This window comes from Aethalodelphis obliquidens, unplaced genomic scaffold, assembly GCF_003676395.1.
Source record: "Aethalodelphis obliquidens isolate GAN/ISIS:26980383/991018 unplaced genomic scaffold, ASM367639v1 scaffold6, whole genome shotgun sequence".
NCBI lineage: Eukaryota > Metazoa > Chordata > Mammalia > Artiodactyla > Delphinidae > Aethalodelphis > Aethalodelphis obliquidens.
Window position 1 is genome coordinate 39414974 of NW_020837950.1, and position 27193 is coordinate 39442166.

Here is a 27193-nt window from a genome sequence, read left to right on the forward strand (position 1 = left end):
TGGAGTGATTGATGAAGAGTCCCAGGGGTGGTGAGGCTTGACTAAAAGAGCTGCCGTTCAAGATTGCATGGCAGTTTCTACTTCCGGCAAAGCAGCGCTCTAGTATAGGACATGAAAAGCCTCCCAGTAAGAACACCAAGACACATGGGACAAAACGTATTTTTTAAAATTATTTTGAGTACAGAACTTAGCTTGAAAGAAAGGAAAATCTTCTTGTGCCAAAAGTAAGGCGGCCACCAAAAACCAGAGCTTGAAGGATGTGAGCTGACACTATAGCTGCCCAGGAACAGGTGAGGATGCTGATCTCAGTTACACTGGCACTTAGGGTTCAGCACCCAAGAGGTAGAAGATTAGACCTTGGGCGAATGTAAGACAGAGAGTATGAACTGAGACCTCCACGTAAACTGGGAACCTTCCGAAGGTTGTGCCTTCATTGAAAAGTCAACCAGGAACAATGTTCATCAGCAAAGGAGATAACCAGGAAGTCTCTAATGGGCTCTGGAAAGAAAAAAATTATTTCACATGTGAATGTGAGACCCCAAGTGTACACCTCACAAGTACCAGAGCTTGAATATATATTTCCTTTGTTATTACAGAGAAGTACTGCTGTATAATAAATATCATTGTATACATTTTAAATTATGCTAAACCAAGCAACACATTTTAGATACATGTACAGCCGTATATCTATAAAATAGTAAGACAAGGATAAATTTTTTAAAAAGATTAAGTAGTTCCATCTGGGAGATAGAGGAAGATGTAATTGAAGAGACGTCTGCAAAGACTTAGGTGCTATCAGTCAGATTCTATTTTTTGTTTTATTTTTTTATTCTGGCAGAATACATATATAAAATTTGCCATTGTAACCATTTTAAGTGTACAGTTCAGTGGTGTTAAGTACACTCGTATTGTTGTGCAGTCATCACCCCCATCCATCTCCAGAACTCTTTTTGTCCTGCAAAACTGAAAATCTATACCCATTAAATAATAACTCCCCATTACCAGCTCCTCCGTCCCTGGAACCACCATTCTTCTTTCTGTCTCTATGATTTTGACTACTCTAAGTATCTCATAAAAGTAGAATCATACAGTATTTGACTTCTGGTAACTGGTTTATTTCACTTAGCATGATGTCTTCAGGGTTCATCTATGTTGTAGCATGTCAGAATTTCTTTCCATTTTAAGGCTGACTAACAAGGTGGTATTTCATTCTGTCACTTTGCTATTTGTTTTTTGTATACCTTATAGCTTTTTGCCTCTTGTTTCCTTCATTATTGTCTTCTTTTGTGTTATTTTTTTTTGTAGTAAAATGTTCAAGCTCCCATCTCTTTCCTTTTGTGTATATTCTATATCTATTGTCTTTGTGGTTACCATGGGGGTTAAATTTAACATCCTAAGATTATAACATTCTAATTTGGATTTACACTAGTTTAACTTAAATAACATACACAAACTCTGCTCCTTTACACCTCCATCCCCACTCCTTTCAGTGCTTGATGTCCCAAAATTACATCCTTAAACATTGTGCATCTAAAAACATAAACTAATATTTTTAAAAATACATTAGTCTCTTAAATTATGTAGAAAATAAAATATGGGGTTACAAACTAAAGTTATAATAATACTAACTTCTAGACTAATAATTGCTTTTTTAAAAAGTATTAATCTCTTAAATCAGAAGATGAAAAGTGGGGTTACAAGCTGTTGTTACAATAATACTAGCTTTTATACTTGCCCATGTATTTACCTTCATTGAGACCTTTATTTCTTCCTGTGGCTTCAAGTTACTGTCTAGTGTCCTTTTGTTTCAGCCTGCAGCACTCCCCTGAGAATTTCTTACAGGGCAGGTCTAGGGGTAATGAACTTCCTCAGCTTTTGCTTATCTGGGGATGTCTTATTTTCTCCCTCACTTTTGAAGGACTGTTTGCTGGATATAGGATTCCTGGTTGACAGGGTTTTTTTGAGGACTTTGGACATATCAGCCTCCTGACTTCTGGCCTCCAAAGTTTCTGATGAGAAATCTGCAGATAATCTTATGGAGGTTCCCTTGTATGTGGCATGTTGCCTCTCTCTTACTGCTTTCAAGATTTTGTCTTTGGTTTTCCACAGTTTACAATGTGTCTCAGTGTGGGTCTCCTATTGGAGTTCGTTGAGCTTCTTAGATGTTTATATTACTGTGTTTTCTCAAATTTGGGAAGTTTTCAGCCATTATATCTTCATATATTTTCTCGGCCTCTTTCCCACTTTTCCTCTTAGGACTCCTACGATGTGTATGTTGGTCCACTTGATGGTGTCTCATAGAACCCTTATGCACTGTTTGCTTTTCTTCAATCTCTTTTCTTCTGTTCCTCAGCCTCAATAATTTCCATTGTCCTATCTTCAAGTTTGTTGATTCTTTCTTCTGCTCATTGAAATCTGCCTTTAAATCCCTCTAGTGATTTTTCATTTTAGTTACTATACTTTTCATCTCCAGAATTTCGTTTTGGTTTCTTTTAAGTTTTCTATATCTTTTTTGATATTTCCATGCTATTTGTGTATCATTTCCTTGACTGTCTCCACAGCTTCCTTTACTTCTTTGAGCATCTTTAGAACCATTATTTCAATGTCTTTGTTTAGTAAATCTGTCATCAGATCTTGTTACAGGGACAGTTTCTGTTGGTTTATTTTTTCCTTCAAACGGGCCATACTATCCCATTTCTTTTTATGGCTTGTGGCTTTTTTGTTGAAAACTGGACATTTGAATCTAATAATTTGGTAACTCAGGAATCAGATTCTTTCCCTTCCTCAGGATTTTTTCGTTTTTGCTTTTTTTTTTTTTTTTTTTTTTTTGTGGTACGCAGGCCTCTCACTGTTGTGGCCTCTCCTGTTGCGGAGCACAGGCTCCGGACGTGCAGGCTCAGCGGCCATGGCTCACGGGTGCAGCCGCTCCGCGGCATGTGGGATCTTCCCAGACCAGGGCACGAACCCGTGTCCCCTGCATCGCCAGGGACTCTCAACCACTGCGCCACCAGGGAAGCCCCTTTGCTTTTGTTTTTGATTGTTGTATATTGTGTCTGTGCCAAGGATCAGTCTGAGGTGTAAACTTTAGATCTTCTCAATTTTTTTCTGAGCCTGTGCTTTTCCCTGTGCATGCATGGTGAATTTCTAATTTTTCCCATATATGTGGTTTTAAATGTACTAGTCATTAATATCTGGTTCCCAAAAGAGAAAAAGAGTAAAACGAAAGTGGGGTGGAAAGGGCACAAGCCCTTTAAGTCTCCTGAAAGTCACTTCGGCCAGTGGGGGCAGAGTTCACAACAATGGAGGGAGGTGCAACAACAATGGTCACCCACCTCTTTGTCTGCACTTCTGTGATCAGAAGCAACAATTAGCAGTCAGGTCACAGATCTCCAATATTTGAAGAACAGGGTCCTCTTCACCCACCGAGGCTTCTGCAAGCTGTGTGCAGGCTGCTCCTGGAATACATGCACAGCTGCCTGCTCTGGGGCTTGGAGGTGAGGGATGGGTAGCTACTACCCTACTAAGAGCTGAAATGGACCATAATTAACTTCAATCCAAGCCTTTCCCTAAAAGTTGCAAACCTTCATCAGACTCCAGAGTTCCAAGATAATTACATTACACAGATTCTACCAGTGCAATTGTTGTCAAGGTGGGAATAGAGATTCCTGGTGCTTCCTTCTCCACCATCTTCCCAGAATCAGGTCTGTTTATTAAGCTATAGAGTTTATTTAATTCTTATTTACAAACCACAGGTACATGTGTTTTATGCATATATAAATATACATATATATATTCTTTGTCTGAAATACTTTTAAGTGACCAAAAATAGAACAAGGTTAAGATAAATAAAATTTAATTCTAAAAACTAGGTTTAAAGAAGACTAGGTGATGGTAACATAACAGATATGGAAGAAGAGGTGATCATAGTAAAACATATTACTTGTATGTTTTTTAAAAAGAAAGTAGAAATATTGTTTAATTCAATACCATGTTAAGTAAGGTACAGACGTTAAAATTTAAATGTAAGCGCTAAAAGTTTAGAAATAGGATACATAGCCTAGAGGGGAACTAAAGAAACTCAGTCAATGAACTTGAAGGCAGATATGAAGGGGAGAAAAGTAAGAAAAAAGTATGGTAGACAGAAAGCACTGAACACAAAGATAACTGTAATTCAAAAAGTCAGTCACTATAATAAATATAAACATACTGAACTCACTAAACAATACTCAAACTCTCAGTTCAGATATTTTAAAAATCTATGCATGGCCTATTTACAAGAGTCACAGCAAAAAACATGAAGGTAGTGAAAAACTGTACATAATGAGACGGAAAAAGATAGGCCAGGAAAAGAATATAGGTCAAAATTGATGTCACAGCAAAAAAACCTTTTCTTTTTCAGGATAATGAGGATAAACTACAAAATGATAAGAAGGAAAATTCATGTCTCTTAACTTGTAGGCTGATATAAAACTGAAAAGTATGTGAAGCCAAAATTGCTGGAATCGTAAGGAAAAATAAGAAGGCAAATATTTGGTGAGAGACTTTTAACTCACCTGTCTCATGGGGAGATAGATCAAAGGAACAGTTAGTAAGACACAATTAATAAGTTTAAGCTAATGCATAGAAATAGCAGGAAACAAAGTGAACAGTCAGAGCACTGGCTGAGAGAAGGTATTGTCAGCATAGACACATGTCAAAAGGTTAGTCTCCAATATGTAAACAGTGTCTACAAATAACTAATGAAAGATCAAACAGCCATATAGATAAATGGACGATGAACAACAACAGGCAGTGCATAGAGGAGAAGGCCCAAGTGGCAAATGAATCTGTGGTTAAATATCAGACTCATTGTTTGGGCTGAATTGTGTCCACTCAAAATTAATGTGTTGAAGCTCCCAGAGCCTCAGCATGTGACTGTATTTGAAGATAGGGTCTTTGAAGAAGTAATTAAAGTTAAATGAGGTCATCAGTGTGGACCCTAATCCATCTGACTGATGTCCTTATAAGAAGAAGAAATTTGGACACAGACACACACAGAGGGACAATCATGTGAGGACACATGGAGAAGACAGCCACCTTCAAGCCCAAGAGAGAGCGGCCTCAGGTCGACACTTTGATCTCAGACTTCCAACCCTGCTGAATTGTCAGAGAGTAAATTTGTTATGGTATCCCTGAAAACTAACACACTCAATCAAATACTGTTGATGTGAGCATTTTGGTGCATGTATTTTGGTGTATATAGGTGAACACTTTTGCTGGGTATATACAGAGGAAAGAAATTGCTGGATTATGTTCAGCCTGTGTAGATACTACCAAATAGTTTTCCAAAGTGTTTGGCCAGTTTACACTCCCATCAGTAGTGTATGAGAGTCAGGGCTAATACACAGCCAGCAACTCGTGGTATTGTCTGTAGTTCTTATTGTAGCCACTTTGTTGAGTGTGATGAGAAACCACATTTTCATTTTGATTTGCGCTTCTCTAATGACGCTGAACTCTTTGCGTATTTTGTATATATACCAGTTGTGTATCCCCCCTTCTGTTGAAGCACCTCTTCAAATCTCTTGCACATTTTTCTTTCACTTTAAATGGATGAACTTAATCTAATGTATTCACTTTTGAATAGGTATATTCATATGATTCATAATACAAAAGTGTATATAGTGAAAATTCCCTCTTCTAGTTCTGAAACCAGGCCATCTAGTGATCCTGCCCAGATCACAGTTGTCAGGCTTATAAATATAATTCCAGAATCTTTTAAATGTGTATAATAACACATATATTTTATGAAAATATATGTGTTATTTATAAAATGTTCTTCCACTTTTTACACAAATGGTTTAGTACACTAAACATGGTTGTGTATATTGCTATTTTTGGTAACAGTTTCATTGAGATATAAACTCACATGCTATAAAAGTCACCCTTTTTAAATGCACAATTAAGTAGTTTTTAATTCATTCACAGAGTTGTATGACCATCACCACCATCTAATTTTAGGACATTTCCATCACCCCTCAAAGAAGTCTTATACCCATTAGCAGTCAGTCTTTATTTCCTATACTCCCCAGTCCCTAGAAACTACTAATCTACTTTTTGTCTCTGTGGACTTGCCTATTCTGTAAAAATGGAATCCATGCAATATATGGCCTTTGTGACTAATTTCTTTCATTTAGCGTAATACGTCAAGTTTCACCCATATTGTAACATGTATCAGTACTTCATTCCTTTTGATGGCTGATTAATCTTCCGTTGTGTAGATTTACTACATTTAGTTTATCCATTCATCCGCTGATGAACATTTTGGTTGTTTCAGTTTTTGCCTATCATAAATAATGCTACTATGAACATTCGTGCACAAGTTTCTGTGTGGACGGACATATGTTTTCAGTTCTCTTGGGTATATATCTGGGAGTGGAAGTGCTGGGTTATATGGTTATTCTTTATTTAATATTTTGAAGAACTGCCAGACTGTTATTCCCAGTGGATATACCATTTTGCATTCCCAGCAGCAACGTATGAAGGTTCTCCATATCCTTGTCAATACGTGCTATTGTCCATCTTTTTTTGAGCCACTCTAAAGAGGGTGAAATTGTATCTTGTTGTGATTTTGATTTAAATGCCCCAATAACTAATGATGTTGAACGTCATTTCGTCTACTTATTGGCCATTTGTATATCTTCTTATAGGAGATATGTCTATTCAAATATTTTGCCCAGTTTCAAATTGGATTGTCTTTTTATTGTTGAGTTGAAAGAGTTCTTTATTCTAAATAAATGTTCTTTATAACATACATGATTTGCAAATAATTTCTATTCTGTGGGCTGTCTTTTCACTTTCTTGATAGTGTGCTTTGAAGTTTTTAATTTTGATGACATCCAATTTATCTATTTTGTTGCTGTTCTTGTTACTTGTGCTTTTGGTGTAATATCTAAGAAATCTTTGCCTAATTCAATAATCAAGCTATGGAGCTCTACACCTATGTTATTTTTCATGAGTTTTAAATTTTTAGCTTTACATTTACATTACATTTAGCTTTACATTTACATTTAGCTCTACACCTATGTTATTTTTCATGAGTTTTAAATTTTTAGCTTTACATTTAAATTTTAGCTCTGATCTATTTTGAGTTAATTTTTGTGTGTGGTGGCAGGTAAGGGTTCAGCCTCATTCTTTTGCATGCGGATATTCAGTTGTTCCAGCACCATTTGTTGAAAAGACTTCTTTCCCCTATTGAATTATCTTAGCATTCTTATCAAAATCAATTGATCATAAAAGTAAAAGTTTATTTCTGGACTCTAAGTTCTGTTACATTGATCTGTGTGTCTCTCCTTATGCCAGTACTGTACTGTCTTGGTTACTATAGCTTTGTAATAAGTTTGAAAATGTTAGAGTAAATCCCCTCACTTTGTTCTTCTTTTTAAAGATTGTTTTGGTTATTATGTGTTTTTTGTTTCCATGTGAATTTTAGTGTCAGCTTGCAATTTCTGCAAAAGCTGCAGTTGGAATATTGATAGGGATTGCGTTGAATTTGTAGATGAACTTGGGGAATATTGCTATTTAGTTTTTTGATTCATGAGCATTTTCACTTCTTTATGTCTTGTTTAATTTCTTTCACTGATGTTTTGTAGTATTCTATGTAAAAGTCTTGTACTTATTTTGTTAAGTTTATCCCTAAATGTTTTAATAATTTTTATTTTAAATGGAATTGTATTCTTAACTTCATTTTCAGGTTGTTTATTGCTAGTATATACAGAAATACATATGATTTTTTTTTTGGTCTACTGATTCTCCTTCCTGTGACCTTACTGAATGTATTTATTAGTTCTAAAAAGTTTTTTTAAATAGATTTCTTAAAATTTTCTATATACAATATCAGGTAATTTTTGAATGGAGATAGTTTTACTTCCTTTCTAATCTAGTTACTTTTTATTTCCTTTTCTTTCCTAATTGTCCTGACTAGAGCTTCCAGGACAACATTCAGTTGCAGTGGTGAGAGCTGATCGTTGTCATATTCCTGATCTTAAGGAGAAAGTGTTCAGTCTTTCCCTATTAAGCCTGATTTGACTGTGTTTTTTTCATAAATGACCCTAATCAGGTTGAGGAATTTCCCTTCTCTTCCTAGTTTGTTGACTGTTTTTATCATGAAAGGGCACTAAATTTTGTCAAATTCTTCTTCTGCAGCTATTGACCTGATCATGTAGGTTTTGTCTTTTACTCCATTCATATGGTATTAACATTGATTTTTGTATATTAAGCCAACATTACAATTCTACCATAATTGTTATATATATAAAAACTTGTTATGTGTGTATATATATGTATATACCTATACATACATATATAAGAAGATATAATTTATAATGTTATATATATAATGATATATATGTAACAAGATATATATGTGTGTGTGTGTATCTATCTATCTATATATCTGCCTGAATGACTGACTCTTTATCATTTTAAAATATGTTTCTTTGTCTCTAGAAACAGTTTTTATCTTAAAGTTTATTTTGTCTGATATGGTATAGTCATTACAGCTATCTTTTGATTACTGTTTGTATGTTTATTTTACTTTAAGCCTAATTATTTCTTTGAATCTAAAATGTGTCTCTTGTAAATAGCATATAATTGGATCATTTTTTAAAAACAATACAGTCTCTGCAATTTAATTGTATTGTTTAGAGTGTTTACATTAATGTAATTTTCGATAAGGTGGTATTTTACATGTACCACTTTCCTATTTTTTTCTATATGTCTTATGTTTTTTCCCTTCTATTCCTCCACTACTGCTGTCCTTTGTGTAAAACAAATATTTTCTGGCATACTCTTTTAATTTCCTTGTTTCTTTTAACATATCTTTGAGTTATTTTCTTACTTGTTGCCCTGAGGATAACAATTAATATTTTAAGTTAAAACAATCTCATTTGAATGTCGGTGTGTGTGTGTGTGTTGGCAAGTTTTATTTTGATATAATTTCAAAATTACAAAAATTGCAAAAATATTACCAAGATACTTATATGCTTTAAACATATCCTCAGTTGTTAACATTATGCCCCATTTTTATTCCATGTGTTTTTTGAGAACTGAAGTTCTTGATTTTAATCAAATCCAATTTATCAATGCATTCTTTTTATCAGTGCTTTTAATATCCTGTTTAGAAGTCTTTTTCTATCCTAAAGTCATGAAGATCTTCTCCCATGTTTTTTTCTAGAAGTTTCAGTTTACATTACACATTGAGATCTACAATCCATCTTAAATTGATAGATGTGTATGATATGTGGTCTTTGTCAGAATTCATTTTTCTCCACATAGATATACAACTGATGCAGAAACATTTACTGAAAAACTTTCCATTTGCCACTGGTTAAAATGTCCCTCTTCCTTTTAAAAAATAAATCAAGTGTATGATGTTAAGTAAGCTACACTCTCAAGGTGCCTGTTTGGACCTTAGTAAAATAGGTATAATTGTGTATTTCTCTGTAGTTACTGTAAGGATTATAAGAGTAAGGATGTGATACACTTTTATCACTCAGTATGTTTAACATCAGGATGTTAGCTTTATTCATTTAGCCACTCATTCTTATAACCAGCTCCCCCTAAGGCCTCCTATGTGCTACCCACTGTGCTAGTTGCTTAGTTCACTTTACGTAATCCCACATAGAGAGGGACATGATTTCTGTTGTTTACTTACGTATCCAAAGCACCTAGACCAGTGTCCAACATATGGTTGGTGCTCAATACATGCTTGTTTAATAAATTATCTTGTGCATGTGAGCACAAGAAGAAATATGTAAATAGCCTCATTGCAGCATCACTTGTAACAAGGGAAAAGTAAAAACAATTGTGCTGAAATTTATCTCTCAGTAGGAAATAGATAAATAAACTTTATAAATATAAAATATATACATGGTAATATGATATAGTATACTATATTAAAATGATTCAAATAATGTGTTATAAATGGGTCAATCATCATAGTTTCCAAATACATGAAACAAAATTTGATAGTCCTGAAAGGAGACTTAGAAAAACCCACAATTATAGTTGGGGACTTCTTAGCAGTTGATGGAACTTCTAGACAGTAAGTCAGCGAAGATATAAAAGAATGAACACCACCATAACCAAGAGTACCTAACTGACATTTACAGAACATTTCACCAAATAACACAGAAAGTACTTTTTTTTTTTCAAGTTTCCATGGAATAGTCACAAAGATTTACCTGGCTCCTGGTTCATAAAACAAACCTCAACAAATTTTTAAAAATGAAATCATGACAGAGTATGTGCTATGACCATAATGGAACCAAACTAGACCTCAATAACAGAAGGACAACAGGAAAACCTCCAGATACTTGTAAATTAAACACAAATTTCTAATAATCCTTGGGTTAAAAAAGAAGCCTCAAAAGAAATAGAAATACATACAAGTGAATGAAAATGAAAACACAGCATATCAAAATTTGTAGGATTCAGCTAAAGCTGTGATGAGAGGGAAATTTATAGCTCTTAATGCTTACATTAGAAAAGGGGAAAGGTCTCAAATTAATCTAGTCTCAATCTCAAAAAACTAAAAAACAAAGAGAAAAATAAACCCGAATCAAACAAAAAGAAGGAAACAATAGAGTAGAATCAATGAAATTGAAAAGAGGAAAGCAATTAAAAAAAAATCAATTGGAACAACAAGCTGGTTCTTCAAAAAAAATTGATAAAACTCTAGCAAGACTGAAAACTATAAACTGAGAGAAGATACAAATTAAGAAAATCAGGAATGAAACAGAAGCTATCACTACAGGCTCTGCAGCCATTAAAAGGATAATAAAGGAATACTGTGAACAACTTTATACTCATAAATTTGACAACTTAGAAGAAATGGACCAATTCCTCAAAATCCACAAACTACCAAAACTTAACCAAGAAAAAATTAACTTAATTCTATCTTTTTTATATAAATTGAATTTATAATTTAAAAGCTCCTGAAAAATGGAGTTCCATGTCCAGATACTTTCACAGGAGACTTATAACAAATATTTAAAGAATTAAATTTAAAGAATTTTATATAGTCTCTTCCAGGAAACAGAAGAGAAGTGAACACTTCCCAATTCAATTTGTGAACTTGTATTACCCTGATACCAAAGGCAGATAAAGACAGTGCATTGTCTTTTCATTTTGTTTGTGGTTTCCTTTGCTGTGCAAAAGCTTTTGAGTTTAATTAGGTCCCATTTGTTTATTTTTATTTTTATTTCCATTACTCTGGAAGACAGATCAAAAATGATATTGCTGCAATTTATGTCAAAGAGTGTTCTGCCTTATGTTTTCCTTTTAAGAGTTTTATAGTATCCAGTCTTACATTTAGGCCTTTAATCCATTTTATTTTTGTGTATGGTGTTAACAAATGTCCTAGTTTCATTTTTTTACATGCAGCTGTCCAGATTTCCCGAACCACTTATTGAACAGACTGTTTTCTCCATTGTATAATCTTGCCTCCTTTGTCATAGATTAATTGACCATAGGTGCATGGGTTTATTTCTGGGCTTTCTATCCTGTTCCACTGATCTATATTTCTGGTTTTTTGTGCCAGTACCATACTGTTTTTTTTTCTTTTTTAAATGGCATGATTGTTTATATGAAAAATCACTCATAATCTGAAAAATAACGACTAGAACAAATGAATTTAGCAAAGTTACAGTTTCCAAGTTTTTTTAATTAATTAATTTTTTTAACATATTTATTGGAGTATAATTGCTTTACAATGGTGTGTCAGCCTCTGCTTTATAACAAAGTGAATCAGTTATACATATACATATGTTCCCATATCTCTTCCCTCTTGCATCTCCCTCCCTCCCACCCTCCCTATCCCACCCCTCTAGGTGGTCACAAAGCAATGAGCTGATCTCCCTGTGCTATGCGGCTGCTTCCCACTAGCTATCTGTTTTACGTTTGGTAGTGTATATATGTCCATGCCACTCTCACACTGTGTCACAGCTTACCCTTCCCCCTCCCCATATCCTCAAGTCCATTCTCTAGTAGGTCTGTGCCTTTATTCCCGTCTTGCCCCTAGGTTCTTCATGACTTTTTTTTTTTCTTAGATTCCATATATATGTGTTAGTATATGGTATTTGTCTTTCTCTTTCTGACTTACTTCACTCTGTATGATGGACTCTAGGTCCATCCACCTCACTACAAATAATTCAATTTCGTTTCTTTTTATGGCTGAGTAATATTCCATTGTATATATGTGCCACATCTTCTTTATCCATTCATCCGATGATGGACAGTTAGGTTGCTTCCATGTCCTGGCTATTGTAAATAGAGCTGCAATGAACATTTTGGTACATGACTCTTTTTGAATTATGGTTTTCTCAGGGTATATGCCCAGTAGTGGGATTGCTGGGTCATATGGTAATTCTATCTGTAGTTTTTTAAGGAACCTCCATACTGTTCTCCATAGTGGCTGTATCAATTCACATTCCCAACAGCAGTGCAAGAGTGTTCCCTTTTCTCCACACCCTCTCCAGCATTTATTGTTTCTAGATTTTTTGATGATGGCCATTCTGACCGGTGTGAGATGATATCTCATTGTAGTTTTGGTTTGCATTTCTCTAATGATTAATGATGTTGAGCATTCTTTCCTGTGTTTGTTGGCAATCTGTATATCTTCTTTGGAGAAATGTCTATTTAGGTCTTCTGTCCATTTTTGGATTGGGTTGTTTGTTTTTTTGTTATTGAGCTGCATGAGCTGCTTGTAAATTTTGGAGATTAATCCTTTGTCAGTTGCTTCATTTGCAAATATTTTCTCTCATTCTGAGGGTTGTCTTTTGGTCTTGTTTATGGTTTCCTTTGCTGTGCAAAAGCTTTTAAGTTTCATTAGGTCCCATATGTTTATTTTTGTTTTTATTTTCGTTTCTCTAGGAGATGGGTCAAAAAGGATCTTAGAGGAAAACATAGGCAGAACACTCTGTGACATAAATCACAGCAAGATCCTTTTTGACCCACCTCCATACTGTTTTGATTACTGTAGCTTTGTAGTATAGCCTGAAGTCAGGGAGCCTGATTCCTCTAGCTCCGTTTTGCTTTCTCAAGATTGCTTTGGGGGATTTCCCTGGTGGTGCAGTGGTTAAGAATCCACCTGCCAATACAGGGGACACGGTTTTGAGCCTTACTCCAGGAAGATCCCACATGCCACGGAGTAGCTAAGCCCATGTGCCACAACTGCTGAGCCTGCACTCTATAGAGCCCATGAGCTACAACTACTGAGCTCATGTGCCACAACTACTGAAGCCCACACACTTAGAGCCCGTGATCCGCAACAAGAGAAGCCACCACAATGAGAAGCCCGTGCACTGCAACAAAGAGTAGCCCCTGCTCCCCGCAACTAGAGAAACCCCGCATGCAGCAACGAAGACCCAACACAGCCAAAAATAAATAAATAAATGTATTTAAAAAAAAAAAAGATTGCTTTGGCTATTCGAGGTCTTTTGTGTCTCCATACAAATTTTAAGATTTTTTGATCTAGTTCTGTGAGAAATGCCATTGGTAATTTGATAGGGATTGTACTGAATCTGTAGATTACCTTGAGTAGAATAGTCATTTTAACAATATTGATTCTTCCAATCCAAGAACATGGTATATCTTTCCAACTGTTTGTGTTGTCTTCAATTTCTTTCATCAGCGTCTTATAGTTTTTGGAGTACAGGTCTTTTGTCTCCTTAGTTAAATTTATTCCTAGTTATTTTGTTCTTCTCGATGTGATGGTAATTGGGGTTGTTTCTTTAATTTCTCTTTCTGATCTTTCTTTGTTAGTGTATAGAAATGCAACAGATTTCTGTGTATTAATTTTGTATCCTGCAACTTTACCAAATTCATTGGTGAGCTCCAATAGTTTTCTGGTAGCATCTTTAGGATTCTCTATGTATAGTATCATGTCATCTGCAGACAGTGACAGTTTTACTTCTTCTTTTCCAATTTGGATTCCTTTTATTTCTTTTTTTTTTCTCTGATTGCTGTGGCTAAGACTTCCAAAACTATGTTGAATAAAAATGACAAAAGTGGAAGTCCTTGTCTTGTTCTTGATCTTAGAGGAAATCCTTTCAGCTTTTCACCATTGAGTATGATGTTAGCTGTAGGTTTGTCATATATCTTTATTATGTTGAGATATGTTCCCTCTATGCCCACTGTCTGGAGAGTTTCTATCATAAATGGGTATTGAATTTTGTCAAAAGGTTTTTCTGCCTCTATTGAGATGAACAAATGGTTTTTATTCTTCAGTATGTTGATGTGGTGTATCACACTGATTGATTTGCAGACAACCCACAGAATGGGAGAAAATGTTTGCAAACAATGCGACCAACAAGGGATTAGTCTCCAAAATTTACAACCAGCTCATGTGGCTCAATATCCAAAAACCAAGCAACCCAATCAAAAAATTGGCAGAAAACCTGAACAGACATTTTTCCAAAGAAGATATACAGATGGCCAAGGGGCACATGAAAAGATGCTCAACATTGCTAATTATTAGAGAAATGCAAATCAAAACTACAATGAGATATCACCTCATACCAGTCAGAATGGCCATCATTAAAAAGTCTACAAAAAATAAATGCTGAAGAGGGTGTGGAGAAAAGGGAACCCTCCTACATTGTTGATGGGAATGTAAACTGATACAGCCACTATGGAGAATAATATGGAGGTTCCTCAAAAACTAAAAATAGAGCTACCATATTATCCAGCAATCCCACTCCTGAGCATATATATAGAGAAAAACATGGTTCAAAAGGATACATGCACTCCAGTATTCATTGCAGCACTGTTTACAATAGCCAAGACATGGAAGCAACCTAAATGTCCACCAAGATGTGGTACATATATACAATGGAATATTACTCAGCCATTAAAAAGAATGAAATAATGCCATTTGCAGCAGCATGGATGGACCTCGATATTATCATACTAAGTGAAGTAAGTCAGACAAAGGCAAATACCATATGATATCACTTATATGAGGAACCTAAAAAAAATATGATGATACAAGTGACCTTATTTACAAAAGAAAAACACACTCACAGACTTAGAGGATGAATTTATGGTTACTGGGGGGAAGGGTGGAAGGGAGGGATAGATTGGCAGTTTGGGGTTGACATGTACACACTGCTATATTTAAAACAGATAACCAACAAAGACCTACTGTATAAATAAATAATTTTTTAAAAGACAGTGCAGTGAAAGAAAACTACAGACCAGTATCTCTCATGAATATTGGAATGTGCATAGGAAACACTCCACAAGTGTGAGTTACCATTATTTGCTTCCTATTTCTTACTCCATGCCTCCTCTTTGTAAAGAATGCAAATTATACATTTCTTTTGGAATTTAGCCCAAGGGGAGATGTTTGGCTCCATCTCATTCAATCAGACAGTGAGAGTGGGTTGTCTGTTATGCATTGCCTTTGTTGCTCTGTCCTGTGAAGGAGGTTGAACCATGCTCACAATCAGTTTGTCCATGGGAACAAAACATTCGCCTCTCCCTTGTTCCACATTTTTCCTCTCCATCGCATCCATCAGTCTTACTTTGTTAGACACCGCAAAACTTTTAGAAGTAAGCAGAAGTGAGCACAGATTTAATCTATAAATTAAACCATTAAGCCACAAGAACAGTGTCCTGCACTGACACAAAGAGATGACACTTGAGGGTCTGCAAATCCCACTGTGTAGCTGGCAGGTGGGGAGGACCGTGGACTTGCGTCTTTCCTTTGCATCATCCCACAATTTCTCCTGCCCTAAACTACCTTGGCCCGGGGAGCTGGATGGCATTTGAGAGTCTCCCCTTCATGGCACTTGGCTAACAGGCAGCAGATGGAAACTAACCAGTAATCTCCTGGGACAGAGACAGGGCCAGAATCAGCCTAGTGTGAGAACAGTGAGGGCTAACGTGTTTGAATGGCTTGATGACTTTTGTGGCTGAAGTCAAATTAAAAATTTTTAAAACAGCTTATTACTGTGAATGTTATTAAAGGCATACATATCAAGCACAGTTCAGGTTTGATAAGCTCCTTTTTATTTGTCTGACATGAGCTAACGGAAGGCCCAGCATCCCATTATTGGATTTCTTAGTCTAGAGGGTATTTCTAGCTCCTCTCTTGCTGGATATTAAGTCTCTGAGAATCGCTGGAAGTGAGCATGGTGGGTGAGGCCCCCTCTCTATCTGCTCCCCCTCGAAGATCAAATTGGACAGAAATTGGTCTTAGGAGATGCTCGGCTCCTCGTTCCTGTGGGTGGACAGATTAAGGACAGAGGAGATGAATGTTGGAGACACGTGGCTTGTGCTGCTGCCAGGGCTTCCAGAATGACCATCCCACGGAGTCCTCTCTGGGCAGTTGACTCCTTTTGCCTCAGGAAAAGTAGAGAAACGCATTTGTTTCCAGTGGTCAAGTAGCATTGCGCTGCTGGAAGACTAAGAAGGTTTAGGATTTCCTGCAGAAGGTCCCTTTCCTTTCCATGCCTCCCCAGCCATTAATAACACACGGTTGGTTGAAGAGACCAGGTACTGGGCAAGGTGAGATGAAGTGAGAGGGAGCGCTGGAGATGCTCTAACTGGACATTCGAGGCAGATCATCCTTTGTCATGGGGCCATCCTGTTCATTGTAGGATGTTTAGCAGCATCCTTGGCCTCTAATCACTAGATGCCAGCAGCATCCCTTCTAGTGTGACAACCAAAAATGTCTCCGGATGTCATCAGATGTCCCCACTGGAACCCTGGTTGGAAACCACTGCTCTAAACTGGCAAGGGGATGATGGATAAGAGTAGAGAGGTGGGATTAGGGAGCATTGTGAGGGAGCAGGTAGGGATGAGAGAGTGACAACAATGAGTGTCTTTGGGACTGTTAAGTCCATGGCCAAGTGCAAAAAATGGAAATGCAGCAATGGATCATCAGGGAGCACTTGTCCTGGCACAGGACATCAAACTCCAGACCCCTTATGATTATTGCAAACTCAGGTGACCTATTGGGGCAACTCCTCCCACTGAATCCCAGCTTCTGGCACAGGGCTGGATGCGTAGTAGAAGCCTACTGGGTGTTTGTTGGTGTGTGCATGAGCTCATATTTGTGAAGTAGTCCCTGAGGCCATTCACCAGCATCTCTTTTATTAAGAAAGCTCACCTGTGAGCATGACGCCCAGACCACTTTGCTGTTGCCCCATGTAGCAGTGCTTTAACGGAATTGGACTTGGATGCATTCAGTCTATCTTGAGGAACATCATACAAAAATCCCGTTAAACTTGCAACTCTGTTCAGAGCTATTTTAGATAGCTCACTGATCACCACGTTACAGAATGTCATCTTTATAAGAATCTAGTGGGAGAGAGTTCCCTCTGGCTTCTGCACCAGCAATAAACAATGAAACATAAAAATAAACAATTGATTTGTTTTTTCACTTTGACCCTTGAATCATGAAGCTGGTCGTGATTCTCACTTTGCTCTCGTTGCTGGGAAGGTTAGAAATGCATTGATGGCCTACTTCAGGCAAGCAGGCAAGTTCTTTGGGCATTTTTGCCTGCAACCATTTTCTTGTATTCCTTTATTATTCTTTGACTTGGTCTGTGGCTTACTTATTTTTAATTGTACTTTGTTATATGTATTTTGCAAGTCACTTTTAGTCCGTTTTGGAATAAGGTAGGAAATTAATACATTTTTTTAAAAACCCAAAGGATGTTGGATTCTTCATGTTGGCCTACATCAATGTCCAGGCCAGGACTGATGCCATCCCAGCTCCTGACCTTCTTTGATCTTGCATATTGAGCCTAATTATCCAGATTTCTCCATGGTCAGCATTACTGCAATCAAGTGCAGGTTTTTCATTTGTGATCTCCATCATTTCCATGACAATATGCACCGGCATCATGAGAACATAATTATAATTCCAGTCCAATAAGAAGCAAAAGAGGCAATGGCACAGAGCTGTGGAACGGCACAAAACTACAGAGAGATCAATGCAAGGTCATTCTCTGTTCTCCGATAATAACATTGAGTCTCCTGGAGAATGTAGGGTCCATGGCCCAGGGTGACGATGGATCTGCAGCGAGAAAGATCCATAATCTGAGTTATTGCCTAAATTATCGCTATCTTTGCATTTGGGATTTTCTCTTTAGAATTCATTCTGGTCTGCAAGTTTCTCCCCTGAAAATTCATGTTGCTCCTCCAAAAAGTTCTGATGGAATACTGAATGAGATTCCCTTTGACAGTTTAGCTGTGAATTGAGGGTGCAAGAACTCACTGGTCATTAACACAGCGTTTCAATAGTCCATCAACTATTAGAATACAAACTGAGCGTCTGTAGGAGCGTATTACAGCTGATTCCTGTCATTTCTTTCTGAGCATCTAAACCCTTATCTCCAGTAGCAAATACGTGGAAAGATGCATCAGATGACTCTTTCAATTCCAAGTAACAGAAACACAGTGTTAAGTAGCTTAAATCAAAAAGTACAGTCATTGCCCATGTAAATAGGAAGTTCAGGGACGGACCGCTCTTCCGCCCAGGCTGGAGCCCTCACCTCCAGCAGGGCCTCTCTCTGTTTTCAGCCCTTCAGCCCTGCTTGACTCTCTGCAGCTTCACTCTACAGATGGGTCTTATCTTCATTTTGGGCCACAGGATCTAGACAGCCTCAGTTACAGCTTCTAGCCGAGCACACCTAGAGCAAGGTCCTCATCCACACACTGACCCCAGGAGCACTCTGAGGGGGCCTGATGAACCAACACCAGTGGCCAGAGGACGCGCGTAAACTTTCTAGTCATGTTGTCATCTTTTGTTGAGAGGGGAGCAGGAATCATCAGACGGCTGCAGCAGGTGTGCCTTAAGTGAGGGGGGAGAGTCCCAGGTGAATCATAAGTGGGGGAATGGAGGGCGTTTTGACACCAGACTTGCTACAAGCAGATGATGTCTCTTGTACACTTCTTTTTTTTTTTTTTAAAGAAGATGTTGGGGGTAGGAGTTTATTAATTAATTAATTAATTTTTGCTGTGTTGGGTCTTCGTTTCTGTGCGAGGGCTTTCTCTAGTTGAGGCGAGCGGGGGCCGCTCTTCATCGCGGTGCGCGGGCCTTTCACTATGGCGGCCTCTCTTGTTGCGGAGCACAGGCTCCAGACGTGCAGGCTCACTAGTTGTGGCTCACAGGCCCAGTTGCTCCGCGGCATGTGGGATCCTCCCAGACCAGGGCTCGAACCCGTGTCCCCTGCGTTGGCAGGCAGATTCGCAACCACTGCGCCACCAGGGAAGCCCCACTCTTCTTGAGCATAGACAAAACAAAATCACTTCATCATACAAAGCCAGTATTACCATGATACCAAAACAGGGTCAGGACAAAGGTAGGAAAATATAGGCCAGTGTCACTTGGAACGTTTGATGCAAAAATCCTAAATGAATAAACCTGAACCCAGTAAAGAAAAAAAAAAAAAAAATATATATATATATATATATATACACACACACATATATATAGTATATGTTATATATAATATACTTATATATATTTATTATACATTATATTATATATATTATATGTTATAAATTAAAATATATATTATAAATATATACTTATATATTTATTTATTATTATATATGTTATATATAATACACAGATACACATATATATGTATATAGATATACATATATATATATGTGTGTTTATCAAGTAATGTTTAGACTAGAAATGCAAAGACAGTTTAATGTAAAAAAAATAAAACCTTTGAACCCATCCGATAAAAATTCTTAGCAGTCTAGAAAGCAACTTTCTTAACTGGATAAATGATATCCATCAAATATCTACAGCAAACAATTTACTTAATGGAGAAACAGTTTACTAAATTCCAGAACAAGATAAAAATGCCCAGCATCACCTCTTATAATCAATGTTTTACTGGAGGTCCTGGGTAGTAAAATAAAACAAGAAAAAGTAAACAGCATAAGGATCGCAAGAGTATACACATGGGAGTTTTTTGTAGAATACATAATCATCTTCATATAATAAGTGGAAAAAATATATGAAAGGTATTAGAACTAATAACTAAGAAGTCAGCCAAGCTGCGAGATTTAAGATAAACGTTAGCAATTCCGGAGTGTATTTTCCCCTAGCAATGACCATTTAGTGCACCTTACTTTAAAAGATTATCTTCCCAATAGCAATAAAATTTATTTTAAAATATCAGAATACTCTGCTCAATGTTATGTGGCAGCCTGGATGGGAAGGGAGTCTGGGGGAGAATGGGTACATGTACATGTATGGCTGAGTCGCTTTGCTGTGTACCTGAAACTATCACAATGTTGTTAATCAGCTAGACTCCAATATAGAATAAAAAGTTAAAGTCATAAAAAAATGCATACCTGCCAGGCCCTTAAGTAGAAAATTATAAAACTTTATTGACAAACATAAAAAGAAGACCAGAATAAATAGATATTTCACGTTCATGGAAAGGTTGGAAAGTTCCAGCATCGTAAAAATATTAATTCTCTTTAATTTGTAAATTAAACATAATTCCAACAAAAGTCAGAGTTTTTCAAGAAACAAGATACATTTATTTTAAAATTCCCATGAAAGAGAAAAGGTTAATACAGATGGCTATGACCATGTTGAAAGACAGATTGAAGCGTGGCTTTTACAGAGTTCGCTAAAGAGGCCCTTGGTTACCTGCTCCATGCTCCAGTGTGTCAAGTGCATCTTTATTTGATTCTCTCCATCCTTGCATGGGCCCAGATAGTCCACCCAGAAAAAATAGTGTCTGGAAAAGGCCAGTGCCTCCAGGCTGGGAGCCTACCTTGGGCAAGGCTCCTGGGCAAGCTTTATTTTTTAACCTCTTCTCGAGCATCCAACTCCTGCAGTGCATCAATTGGGGCAGTGATCACGCACTAGACAGCTTATACTTGTCCTGAAGCAAATATAAAGTCCAGCTGGTGCCCTCCAGGTGGCCCTGGGCACCCCCACAAGCCCCTGGACCACCTCTTTCCTGACTGGGCAGGCAGCCACTGCTCCAGCCCTGAAGTGAGCCTGAAAGAGAATGGAAGAGGCTGGTCTGCATCATCACCCTTGGGTTGTCAGTGGCTAAGATGCTGAAACTGGGGGGATGGGAGGTGCTGTCCCCAAGACCCTACAGAGTCCTGGACTCCCAGCACCAGAAGGTTCATGCTGTCCTTCTGTCTGGGTCACAGTCCCTGTGTGTCCCAGACCCAGAGTACCCTTCATCTGCAAAGACCTTTCCACCCACCTCAGTTGCTGGAGAGCTGACTTCCTCCTTCCACATGCCCACTGCACCCCAGAGAGATTTCTAGAGCCCCTGTTCCCCTGCATGACCACTGACTGTTGACTTAGCCCTTCTCTCCTAGGGGACTGTGTGCCCCTTCAGAGTGAGGACAATTGCTTTGTCCCAGTGTCCCCAGCACACCACCCAATGCCTGTCACAGGACAGGTACTCTGTAAACATCTGGTAAATTTACAGTTAGGGGTCACAATATATCACCCCCTCTTCCTTGCTTTGATCCCGACCCGTATAAACAGCAGGTGAGACATACAAGGAGAACTGTGACACTCGAGCAGCCATTTCTTCTGTCTCTGGATCCCAGTCTCTGTAATACAGGGTGGGTGGGACTAGATGGCATTTAAGGTTCCTTCCACCCCTGGAATCCCTCATCCCGTAAGCATATGGTCTGTCCCCTCTCCTGTGGCCGAGTCGGGCTCCCCCCTCAGGGCTGCATGCCCAGGTCAGGGAAACACAGCAAGTACATGTTACAGCAGCATCTCAGCAGTGTGTGGTTGTAAGAGCTCGGTGGGAGTGGGGGGGTCTGTCTTGTTTTCACCCTGACGGTGGCTCACTGAGGCCCTTCTTCCCTCTTCTGTCGAACGAGGGGGATGGCCTGGCTGGCCCAGGTCTAATAGTCGAGGATCTGAGACACAGATCTAAGCCTCCAAGACAACATCCTGTCATTCTGTGACGCCCTTATTACAGTTCGTGGTTCTGTATGGAACGTGACGACATTTTATGGCGTGATTCTAGTTTACAATTGTTTAACGCCGTTCTCAGGGTTTTTATGTTGGTGCTTCAGCCCTTAAAAGGCCTAAGTGCAACTTCTGTTGCTTTGGGGGGAAAAGACACTCAAAACCTTAGTGGCTCAAAATACAACCATCTCATTATCTCATGTTCTGTAAGTTGACTGGGCTTATCGGGGCAGCTCTTCTGCTCCATGTGATGTCAGCTGGGACTGCAGCAGAATATCCAAATTCCCAAGGTGGTTCACTCTCACGGCTACTGGTTGGCGCTGGCTGTCACTGAGTGCTCAGCTGGGGCTCTTGAACAGAGCGCCTTGGTTTTCCTTCTCGTGGCCTCTCCATAGGGCTTAGGCTCTGGCCGGGTTCTGAGAAGCAACGTGAGTAGAAACCGCCAGTTCCCTTAAAGCCTGGATGTGTCTTGCCAGAGCATCACTGCCTTCAAAGGCTGCAGAAACAAGATCCTTGTAGGGAGCGGCACGTGTGGGGAGGACAGGGGAATGAGTGGAGAGGGGGCTGCAGCTTTGGAGACGCGCTACTTAAGTCCCGACAACATCTAATTAAAACATATACTAAAACCAAAGTAACCTGTTGGAGTCCAGTGTTGGTTCAAGTGCCATTTGTCAGCCAGAGGACTGGTGCTCTGTCATAGAACACTGTAATTTGGGCAGCATCAGTGCCTCTCTCTGAGCCTCAGTTTGCTCTTCTGTAAAATGGGGGCATCGGTCTTGAGGGCATTGGAGTCATCTCCATCCCTAACTTTCTCTGCCCCTCGGTGCTCCTAGGTACTCCTTCCAGGACGAGGAGGACATGTTCATGGTCGTGGACCTACTGCTGGGAGGGGATCTACGTTACCACCTGCAACAGAATGTACATTTCACAGAGGGGGCCGTGAAGCTCTACATCTGCGAGCTGGCCCTGGCCCTGGAGTATCTGCAGAGGTATCACATCATCCACAGGTAACCAGGCGGCTGGAGGGATGCTGGGGGGAGGGTGTGCTGGGAGGAGTCTGCAGCCATCGAGAGTATTTTCTCACTGACATTCTTGAGAAGTGGCAGCACATGGAGATCATAAAAAGCAGAACAGCTTTATTGCTTTTACCTTCTCTACCTACTCCCTTGTCACGTGCATCGAGGTGGAACACTCCCACTGCCTGTGTAACCTCCTCTCTTGGTACCCCACTGCTTAGAGACGTGGCTGGTGGTCGGCCTTTGCTTCTCCATTCTGGTGTGTCTTTGGGAGGCTGGAATGTTCTGTCCCTCTAGCGTCAGGTTAGAAAAGTCACAGTGGCATGAGATGGGAATGTGAGGGATTCTCCTCTATTCCTTTCCTTATTTTGAAATCAGTGCTGTGTATCATGGAGGATTTCTTCCTCTTGGGAAGCTTCAGTGCTGGCTCTGGGCTTTGGATATAAGCTCTGAGTTTCTGCTGCTTCCTCAGGGCCTTTGCTTCTCCCTGCCTGTGCACAGCACCACCACATCCAACCTGGTGAGCAAGGCAAGTTTGACTGCAGAGGCAGGAGGCCAGCGAGAGGCTTCAGAAAGCAATGGTTTGGGCTTCCCTGGTGGCGTAGTGGTTGACAGTCCACCTGCCGATGCAGGGGACACGGGTTCGTGCCCCGGTCCAGGAGGATCTCACATGCCGCGGAGTGGCTGGGCCTGTAAGCCATGGCCGCTGAGCCTGCGCGTCCGGAGCCTGTGCTCCGCAACGGGAGAGGCCACAGCAGTGAGAGGCCCGCGTACCGCAAAAAAAAAAAAAAAAGAAAGAAAGCAATGGTTTCGTTAATAAAGTCCTATCTCTGACCACAGAGGAGGGGGCCAGCGTGAGTAGCTCCACATCTGTTCACCCATCGTCTTGCACTGTGCCTAGTGGATCTTCTTCTAACTTATACAGTTTTGGAGGACTTGGGAAAGACAAGAACTTGCGCTTGAGAGTAAAGACGGTAGACGAAGCACACACACACTTACGGTTTCTCCTTTCTAAAATCTCCATAAATTGACAGTAAGGAGGGTTTGAAAAATGGTAAATTCACAAGGATGGGGAAAACTAAAGAGGAGACTATAGCAAAACATGGTGGGGAGGGGGATTAGAAAGAAGATGGAGTAGTAAATGGCTTAGGATGCCAGAAACTGAATTTTGAGTTGTCCCTGGGAAGAACCATGAATTGATAGGCACTAAAGAATCCCCCGCGAGGCTCAGGAATGGGGAGTTATCAGTATCGATGGAAGGCGGAAGAGGGGGTAAAAGAGGGGCTAAAATGAGGTTCATTGTTTGAAAGCCTTTTAAGATGTACTGAGAACCCCCAATCTGCTTACCCATCCTGAATAACTGGATGGCTGTCCCTTCCTCTTCCAAGCAGAAGACTGAAGGTTTGTTCCCTCAGGAGAGTAAAATAGAGAGTGTCTGGACTGAAAGACATCAAGCCTCTTGAGTTGGGATATGGTACTGAAAATAGCACCACTACGTAGACACATCCATACCAGATGCTCAGATAACACACCCTCCCCACTTCCAGCTGGGCTCAGGCCTTCCTCCTCCTGAATGGACACCTGAATGATTTCAGTGGGGGTTTGGCTGAGCCAAGAGGAAAGAGATTTAGACATCGGAAGTTCCCCAAGACCCTTGGAGTGTAGTTCAGGGTCAGCAAGCCCTGCTCATTTGTTATAAGCTCCCAACTAAGTTAGTGACAACTAAAGATTATCAGACATCCAGAGAAATCTTCTAACATGGAGAGTGAGAGCCACGCAGTCAAATGGAAAAAGAAAAAAGGCTTGGAATAAACAGAGACTCTGCCAGGAGAAGACACTATCAAAAGAGCTATGATCAGTATTTTCAGCGGGATGAAAAGATTTTTGCAATCGTAAAATAAGAAGTACTATGTGTATTTAAAATTCAAAGGACAAACATCAGATCAGAGCTCTTATAAATTAAAAATATGAATGTAGAAATGAAAAATTCAAAAGATAAATGTGTTGGAAGATAAAGCTTGAAGATATCCTGTGCACAGTAGAATAAAAAGACAAAAAGAAAATATAAGAAAATTAGAGGACCAGTACAGTAAGTTCAGTATCAGAGAGAGAGAGAAGGAAGGAAGAGGGAGAGAGAGATAGAAGGGAAGGAAGGAAGGAAGGAAGGAAGGAAGGGAGGGAGGGAGGGAGGGAGAGAGGGAAGAAAGAAAAGTGAGAAAACAGAAACATAGGGGAAGAAATCATCAATGAAGTAAAGCAAATCTCCTGGACCTGAAATATATGAATTTCCAGACTGAAGGGTCCACCAAGGATACAGTGACTAGAAACAGACATACATCAAAACAAACTTTGGATCCAATAAGGTTGCACTATAGAACAATAGTTTGGGATTATCAAACACCAGAAGGCAGTGGAAACATGCTTATCGATCAAATGTGAGATGTACGTTTTCACAAGTTCAAGGTCTCAAAAAATATACTTCTCATATACCTTTTCTAAAGTAGCTGTTAGAAAATGACATGGACTCCACTAAAATGAATGACTAAATCAAGGAGGAAGAAATGGAATACGGAAAGCTGGAGCTCCAGCAAAGAAGAGAGAGACAAAGGAAATCTTCCGGATGATGGGTGGGTCAAGGATGTCAGCTGTGCCTGCGGTGTAGACCATGACCAGTTCTGATTGGAGTCAGATCAGAAGTCCCTGGGAGAGACTTCTTCAGGAAGAGCGAGCTGATAGAATTCCTAAGACATCTGGCTGCCTTGAGATATTTATTTATTTGGCAAAGAATCTGAAGTTGAATAAATGAGAAGTTCAGGGAAAAAACTCAGCAATAAATAGAAGATAATTTTTAACTCCAGGGAATGAAAGTGTTGGACAGGACATTGCATATCATACAATTTACTACATGAATCATCTCTGCGTAGCATGCTTAATCATAATCACCTAACCCCTAAAAATTGACCTAACCAAAAATACAATAATACCCCATTAGATGAAGTGAGGAAATGGGAAGATGACTGTGTCTTGTGGGGACACACGAAGGAAAGACTGCTACATACTCATCTTCCATAGTGGGAAGCCAGCAGATAGAGCCGGAAATTGAAAAGTCAAGGAGTCCTGTACATCAGTCATTTCAAGATAAGGAGCTAAATACCAAAATTATAGCCTGGGTGAGATAAATGGACGGAGAGGGAGAAATCAAGGAGAAAGTGATAGGGATTGTCGCTATATTGTAACAAAACTTTCAGCACAATTTGATTCTTGGAACTATTCCTCTGTATCATTTTGACACAAATAGTAACAAACGTAACAAAATGCAAATGAAGACGAGGAAGGAGGGGGAGGAGAGGTAGAAAGAGGAGGAAGGGGGAAGGAGGAGGAAGTGTAGTAGTCCCAGTCGTAACAGTAGTAGTAGTAATAGTAGCAGCAGCAGCCCTGGTCGAACAGGAGTAAAGGGACTGTTCAGTGTGATGCAGAGTATTCACTGAGGTCCATTGTTCATTCACACAGTCATTGACTAGCTTTTGCCCACAGGCATTCTGGCTGTGGAATCTGGGTTTATAAGCACTGTGCTATATTTGTTAAGGAAGGTCACCCTATACCAGAGTAGCCTCTGTGGGCTGGCTGGGCTTCTTTGAAGGCAATGAAAGGAGCGAGTTCTTTACCAACCTATTGTACAAGTGTCATTCACCCATTATCACAGTCCTTCCTCCGCTAGTGTGTAATAGATGATCTATTTGCCTACATCCCCACACACACTGAGTCATGTGGACCTTGGTGAGACAGATGCCAACATCCCAGAGCAGAGCTGACGGTAGACCAGGCGGAAAATGGAGCTGTCACATGAGAGCATGGTGGTTCGGAACCATTTCATTGTATTTCAAAAATGTTTTTATGTTGCTCTCTGTGGGGTCATCTGCCCTCAGATTCCAGATCTACCTGAGAGAAAAGGAACTATCCAACAATGTAAGGAAATTTTTAACAATCCACTAAAAGTAAATGGAATTACCTTACCATTTCTAAACTTACAGACTTGACAGAAATTTGAGTCAGGGTTTTTTTCCCCCTCCCATATGGTAAATGGAATTACCTTACCATTTCTAAACTTACAGACTTGGCAGAAATTTGAGTCAGGGTTTTTTTCCCCCCTCCCATATGGTTCAATAAATCTCTTTTTCATTGTGTATGTATGTACAGACTTGAA

The 27193-nt window shown here is 39.3% G+C and overlaps 1 protein-coding gene across 3 annotated transcripts in view; it reads left to right on the top strand.

Moving 5' to 3' along the window:
- The window catches only part of STK32B (serine/threonine kinase 32B), a 348577-nt gene that overhangs the window by 201259 nt on the left and 120125 nt on the right, over positions 1–27193 (top strand). For all 3 annotated transcript variants that reach the window (XM_027103382.1, XM_027103383.1, XM_027103384.1), the window contains one exon: positions 22807–22980. In XM_027103382.1, coding sequence (XP_026959183.1) covers positions 22807–22980 — 174 coding nt within the window. The remainder of the gene's footprint in view (positions 1–22806; positions 22981–27193) is intronic.